The 7,669-nt window shown below is 46.7% G+C and overlaps 1 protein-coding gene across 2 annotated transcripts in view; it reads right to left on the reverse strand.

The window, feature by feature from the left end:
- Positions 1 to 7,669, reverse strand: part of ADAP1 (ArfGAP with dual PH domains 1) — a 114,391-nt gene that overhangs the window by 16,130 nt on the left and 90,592 nt on the right. For both annotated transcript variants that reach the window (XM_019512912.1, XM_019512911.1), the window contains 2 exons: positions 7,021 to 7,167; positions 2,007 to 2,090 (listed from right to left, as the gene is read on the reverse strand). In XM_019512912.1, the coding sequence (XP_019368457.1) occupies positions 2,007 to 2,090; positions 7,021 to 7,167 (231 nt within the window). The remainder of the gene's footprint in view (positions 1 to 2,006; positions 2,091 to 7,020; positions 7,168 to 7,669) is intronic.

Below are 7,669 nucleotides of genomic sequence, written 5' to 3' on the forward strand. Positions count from 1 at the left end.
GCCAGCAATGTCAGTTATCTTCTCCAGGGCTTGAACCAGCCACATACAGATAGACAGCCCCTATCCTCTCACCTGCCTTGAGAGCACGGCTGCTACTCTGGAGATCTGCAGACTCGCCCCTCACACAGACAGTCCTGATAATAATTGCTTGGGCCTGTGATATTTTTAACGGTGCTCGGTGCAGACGAGTTGTGAGCCGTGAGATGGTTTCAGGTGCCTTTGCAAGGCTCGTTAAAAAGCAAAGTGAGACTTGCCAGCACACGGAGCTGACAGGGCTGATGAAACACTTCTCCTCCCCACCCCCTGCTGCTTTTTTTTTTTTTAAAACACATTATTAATGGCAAAGCTTTCAGAGTGATCTTCCTGCACCATGTCGTTCTGTCTAACGACACGCCTTGGATCCAACACATAAAAAGCAACCGGCGCACATACAGCTAGTTGGCTGCCATCTAGACTATCCCCATCTTAGCCTGGCAGCCGGCTGCTTCGAGTGAGCCTGTCTCTGGAGCAGAACGACCCTGCAGCACCTTGGGCTTCATCTGGCTCATGATGAGGCGCAGCGGGCTTTACAGTCCTGGGCAGCAAAGCACGTTATGTTATCGCCTTCCTGGTGGGGCGCAGCCTTTCCCCCAATGCACCAGGGCTCAGGCCCGCTTAAGGCATTTTAAAGGGCTTGAAAGGCATGGCGGTGATTCTTACACGCATATATCTGAATGTCTGTTGCACCTTTTCCCGAGTCCTGTTCTCATTTTGCTTTAGGCCTCTTTTGTGCCTCTCTGGCAGTACGAAGGAGTCTTGGAGCGAGTAACACCCACTGTTCAAGCCATTAGTATAAATAAGAAGACTGTCCACAGAGATTTCCACAGGCTTGAAAATATGAGGCCGGGTTTGGCACTCCGAGGTCATAAATCCAGTATTGCAAAATCCTGTGCAGTTCCCAGCATCATCAAGTAATATTTTCTTTTAATAGGCAGGGACAATGCTGTTAGTTTATCTGCTTATGCATCACCAATGATGGTAGGAAACAGGTTTCTACTATCGATCATAATGCTAAGAGCTGGGCAAATATATTTTGTTTAGGCTTGTGAATTTTCCTAAGCATTTTGTATAGGTGTATAGTAATCCAGTATTCAAAGAATCACAGTGTTTTGAGATGGGAAAGAAGTATCAGACAAGGGTTTCACTGTACTGCAATTACAGCGTAATTTTGCTCTGATTATGCTTTTAGTGCCTATAATTACCACCAATTAATCTAACTGTTAGTTATTACAATGTGAATAATGTAACTGCATTTTAATATACATTCTGATATACCCTGTACGGGCATGAAACCAAGGAGATAAGAATGATTAATTAACTTGCCAATTAAATAAATTGGTAGTAATTACAGCTATCAACACCCCCCCCAAACACACACTAACCAGTATAATGACACAGTAATAGAAGTGTAACTACAATGTAATCCACTTGTAATAGAAAGTTAACTCATTTTAATATTATAGTCTATACTATAGTGTGGCTCTACCTGCACAGCATAGCTAGACTATCTCTTCCAGCTCCCAGACAAAGCAGATATAGGCTTGCAATACGGGCTGTATCAAACTGTAACCTGATACTTGATCTAAGCCAACAAGAGGCAGAGATCAAAAGATCAGGCTCTCTCTTCCAAACTCTGGTTCTCTTATATAGTACTGTAGCAGCCACATTTTACAAAGAGGCCCCAGCTCACACAGATAATTGTGTAGCGATTAAGATGTACGTGCATGCATGTACATTCATTTGAACACCCATGCCTACACATAGACATACACAGACACACACACACCAGTTTCTGTGGGTAGATGTAGTTAGCACCTGGTGCACCTGGGCTCCAAATCCCAGTGCAATAATTTAACACGGTAATTGTAAGGCAGACTCTGAAGGGCCGCGTATTCTCCAGACTTTCCAGCTTGTTAACGAGATGCTAAAAATGAAAAGAAAAAAAAAAAAACAACAGGAAAACTCACATCAACATCGCTAGCTCCAGGGAACGCCACTTGTAAGTAATGAAACCGTGCTGCACGAATGGCATTGAACCAGTCCACTATTTCCTAACAACGGAAAAGAGAAGCTGGAGTCAGTAAATATGCAGTCAACTGGCAACGATGCTACGATTTGTCCCTTCCACCATTTTGTTGCAAGCAACACAGCCCAGCCGAGCTCTGGCTCTGAAAGGGGGGATCCAGAGAAGAGCAGAGATTAGACTTTAAGAGTACGCTTGACCCAACTGAACACTGGGTCACGATGAGTCGCAGAGGGTGTCTACCGGCCTTGCTGAAATGGGCTGGGCAGACATACACACCCAAAGTCAAGGACGTGCTCAAGCGTTCAGCTGAACTGGAACCTAGAGGTAAAAAAATCATTAGCTCAACACGTAGCAAGTCATTCAGATCCACAGCTGGCATTTGGTCCCCAGTATTACATTCATTTCCCAGTTCTTTTTCCAGTACTCCAAAAGAAGCTGCTTTTACCTCCTTCCTCTGCTCACCCGCAGCAATCAGTGCGAGAGACCAGGTCTGTCATAAATGCCATTACAGCCACAGGGCAGGTTGGTGGCACTGGCCGAGGCCATGCCTCATGTCACACAACGTCGGCAGGAGTCACTCTGTGGCAATGATGAAGAGCACACGCTCTCCTAACGAGAATGTCTAATGCTTAACTAGTCCTTCTCACTGGCAGATGGCAGAGCACCTTAAGGTGGAGATTGGTAGCCCTCTCCCCACCTTACACACAGTCAAATGGAGGCGCAGAGTGGGAGAGGCCCAATGGCCCACGGCAGACCACTCACAGACCCAGGACAGAACCCAAACCTCTCAAGTCACAGTCTGCCACTCCTCACTTTCTTCCCAGCTAGTCCAGCAGCCAGAGGGAATTAACAGGCATATCCCTGTTCAGGATCCTTAATATAAAGCCTCCTTTTTATGCAGTGCAACAAAGCCCTGTCTCTTCTCCACCCGCTGCAATACTACCCTAGTGATGAGCACTGAACAACACAAGCAGCACTGCACAGTACTGGACCGTATGGGCTAACAGGTGCCCCTTTGCTATAGACATGTTTGAGGCCAATCCATCCAAAGGACACCATAAAAGAAGCTTATGCAACATTCAGGTTGAGGAAGAGTATTTCATTAGCTCTGCAGTGACATGCAACCGCTTTCACGCAACATAACTGAGAGGAGTCCCTGCCACACAAGGAAGTCTTATTTCTCAGTATAAGATTTCTACTGGGTTTACATAATTTTGTACGGTATCAATCATAACGTCCCAGTTCCTGGCCAGCAGCATGATCCCTCAGGGTCTGACCTTCTCTACCGTTGTCAGATCAGCTGAAGGAAAGATGGGGAACGATGTGGAAAGATGATTTGTTTCGGGTGCAATCTATATTCCTGGTGCTGCCACCAGCCATTTTAAGTTTCATTCAGAAATGTTACATTAATTTAAAGCAAATTACCTGCATCAGTGCACTTTCAAATACTGGATTACAGTTCAAAGGTACAGACAAATTGAAAGCCTTCTGGAAGGGATATGTAACAGCTGTCTGCAGCTCCACGAGTCTCCACAAGGTTTTGAAATATCTGCATGTCATTAAGATGTGAAGACTTCATTACTGCAACATCTGGGACACTTTAAATAAGCCAGACTTCAGCCTAAAATAAATGCCTCGAATTCTTTCGGGTGGAGGTCACTTTAGCATAAAAAAGAAGCCTATCAAACCAGAAGTCAGCATCTAGGGATGATGCACTTCTCTGTGCTTTTGGACCAAGTTGTGGAGGCTGCTGGGGGTGCTTTAATTAGCACACTCCAGCAGACTCAATTAATCGAGTCTGCTCCGATGTGCTGTAATTACAGCGCAATGGCGCAGCCTCCCCACATGTCTACAGGCACCCCAGTCTTCTATTTCGACTAACTAAACAGGGCTAGCCTCCCAAGGTGTGGGGAGTACTATCAGGAAGAGGAAAAGGCAGCGAGGCCCGAGCTAGTGATGAACAAAATGTGTTGGAAGTTATGAGAAGAATTATCATTCAGATCCAGATTAAGTAACTAAAATTAATGCGACCTAATGGCTCCTCATTTTGTTTGTATGCAAGTTCAAGGTTGAAGGCTGCCTCCCTAGTCCCCCTACGTCATGGTGTTTCCTCCCAATAAAGAAAGGAATTACCAGGAAAGTCCACTTGAGCCTAATAGCTCCAGATACCATGTAGTGCTGCACTCCTGCCCTAAACCTGAACAGCCAAACATTGTGATTTCAGCCCCACACTCATGCCCTTCCAATGTGCCTTCCTACCCCACAGCAACTTTGAAGCTATTAGACCATGAGCTTCCAGCCAATGCTTCTTACACTAGCCAAGGCAGGAGCAACTCCGTGGATGTTCATGGAATTGGACCAGTGTCAGCCGAGACACCAGCAGGTCCTCAGAAGAACCACAGAAACCAGCCTCCTGCCGGGAGCTTAGCCTTTACAAAACCTATTAATAAAACACCAAATCTTTTCCTTGTCTGAGTTTCCCTACATGCTTCTTCTGTCTGCATGCATCTTTCAGCTCCTTGAGGCAGGATCACCCCGGTTTTGCATGCTCCACAAGCCCAAGTGGGTTGTCAGCATTGAACAAAGCATAAACAGTCATGATAGCAATTACATCTTTCCTGAGAAAGCTTCTGGAATAAAATCGTTGCCAGGGACCTGGCCGACAAGGACTCGAGTGATGCCTTGCCACGTTGAGCCAACATCTAACTCCATCGCACGGGACTCAATGTGTCTTGTCCCTGCAATCACAAGTGGAAGGGGCAAGAGGGGGGACTTTTAGGAGTGACTCTGCTGGAGCAGCTCATCAGGATTCAGAAACACTCTGCACCATTCACTGTGATTGAGTCCCTCACTGTGATGAGCAATGACCTGCACCGTGCTAGAATAGGGAGGCCACGGAGGGTTGAGCCAGAGCACTAGGCTAAAGAAATACAGCTCTACAAATAAATCACTGTATTTGAAGCAATCAGGAGGTACACAGATACCATCAACCAACACTTCCTGCCTGGAGCAAGACCTGCCCCTTTTCAGTGGGGAACAGCAATTGCTTTCTTGTATTTATTTTCTTAGATCAGAAGAGGGAAAAAAAAAAAAGAATTAGAAGAACAGAAACTCATCGTTCTACTGATTAACCTGACCTGACATGCTAATTAGTGCCTACAAGGAGGGTTAGAGCTAAATGGAAACCCTGTTCAGACTCACTGCTGCACAGGATGAAGGCAAACGTGTTCTTCAGCACTGCCTCTCCCTGAATCTGTACAGCTCAGGAGAGCTCATTTTTTCTCCAGTTCAATCAGTGGGATGTTGTTTTCTAGCAGTGTTACTGGCCTGTTTTGTCTGAGGATGAGTCAAGGAATAAATCTACCTTGAGGCCTTTCAGCAGAGGAAGAGAGAGAGAGAGCGCACAAAAAGTGAGAAAGGGTTTAAGTGATGAGCTGATCCTTCTCCAGCAGGTGTGGCTGGTGCTAGGAAGCCCTGCTGGGCCTGTCCAGCTGCGACTGCTCCCAGCCCGCTATCCTGACAGGCAGTCACTGCTTAATGTAATGCACTGCCAAAGGAGGAAGGCAGCTTGACACTAAGGGAATGTAAATCCAGAAACATGACAGCTTCAATTCAATGGCCATTTCTAGGCTGCCCTTACGATCCAGTGGGCAGCTGCATCATGAAAATAAGGCTGTGATATGCCTCCTTGGTATAGTCCTGCTCTCTGGATCCAGCTGCTGTGGTGGAAGTCCTGCTCTTTGGCTCCTGCAGTGGGATCCAAGTGCTGGATCCCATGTACTGCTGAGCCCGCTGGGTCTGGAAACAGACCAGTTGCTGCTCCCAGGTCTCTCAAGCAAGCTCCCTGTGCCTGACACCCTTCTCAAGCATGGAGGGGTCCTGCTGTCTAACTATTTAGGCCTTGGAAATAGTGCCACAGCCCTCTGCACTGCCTTAGATATTCCCTGCAAGAACTACATGGCTGTCACAGCTCTGGGCTCTACATATGGAGCAGTAAAGCAAGGACATGCGGACTTCAAGGAATTTCTTAAAAGCACACGCTTTACTCTTAGAGAGCACAAGCAAGGTAGAGATGAAAGGAGCTCCTGAGCTCAGTTCCCTTCAGTCTGATCCCACCACCTGTTGTGACTCCTGGATTAGACTCAAATCCTTAAAGGAAGCAAGGTCCCCCTGGTGCCCCTTTTATTTCTGGGTTTTCTCCTTCCTCTGGGTTGGAGAAGCTAGGCTTTTGAAATACTCTCTCTCCACCTTTCATCGAGAGGTCAAACACTGGAACTGCAATTCTCTCAGTCATGTGCTTAGCAGGAGTGGGGCAGAGGCTTCAAGGGAAAAAACAATTTCAACTCGCTCCTTCTCCCTCGGTTGAGAAGATATTCACTCTGCTGGCAGCCACCCACTGCTTCACTTGGACAGCACTATTGCATGCAAGGGGCCCTCAGTGGCTCTGTCCCAATTTTCCAGACGTAGTTTCCCTACTACATGTCAAGTTCCTGCAGCAAAATGCACGCTTTAATCTAAAGTGCTGGCTACCACTGCAAAGGGCAATTGCAAAACAACTGGATACAGCCACATCTGATGTGCTTATTTACATACTTGGGAGGCCCTAAAAGAATCAGCTTGCTTTTCCCATCTCTCTGCCGCTCAGCCTCTGCCATTCCTGCCCCATACATTTCCTTCCTATTTATTAAAGGAGGATTTTTACTCCCACTATGAGCATGGTTTTAGGGGCTGGAAGCCCATGGGCAGGAAGAAAACATAGGCAACCAGTGCTGCTGTATATCTCAGAGACCAACGCTGTCCACAGTTGCTCTGAAAGCTGCCAGGAGCCCACAGGCCTGTGACCACATAGGGTGCCTACTGGCTAATGGGCTTGCCTGCTGTTTTAACTGGCTCTGTGGAGCACTCCTGTCACCAGGGACCTGCCACCACCCGTTGTGTTACCTGTGAGCTCTCACCTTGCCGTCTTCGTGGTAGACAAAGATGTTCCTTGTGCTGTTGTCCTTCAAGTAAGTGATTTGTAGTCCGTGCGGGTTCCCTATTTTTGCAGGCTGGAAAGTCGCATTTAAATGCTCAATCTTCATAATTGCTTTGGGTTCTTTTGCCTGGAAAACACAGCTGGGTGAGTAAATGTCTGAGAAGCAGCAGAGCCTTTCAAACCCTAGCACAGTTCAATCCTTATAAAGGCCGTTTGCCAAAATGACTCCCAGCCCCCAAACTGCCTGGTGATAACGTAGCAAACTTCTCCCCAGCTCTCGATTAATGTTTCCTCCTGTGAGCTTGGGCACATGTTTTGCTGTTCTGGAAAATACAGCAGAGTTGGTGTAATATTTTTTATTTTTAAAGGAGACGGGAAAATTTCAGTGCCAGAAGGATGATGAGGCCAGTTCACAAGACAAGACGAGGTGCTACAGAAACAGACTTCAGGCAGGCATCCTTTCTTTTGCAAGAGCCCCTTCTCTGAGACCCTCTTCAATCACCCTCCTGACTTCAGATCCCAGCTGGTCTCTTCACCTATCCAGCAAGCAGCCTGTATTTTTGTCTGGCCAAGCAATATTAAAACACCCAACCAAAAACAAACAACTAAATAGAGCTGAAAAAAGATTA

Source organism: Gavialis gangeticus, unplaced genomic scaffold (genome assembly GCF_001723915.1).
Source record: "Gavialis gangeticus isolate Ggan-Ray unplaced genomic scaffold, GavGan_comp1, whole genome shotgun sequence".
NCBI lineage: Eukaryota > Metazoa > Chordata > Crocodylia > Gavialidae > Gavialis > Gavialis gangeticus.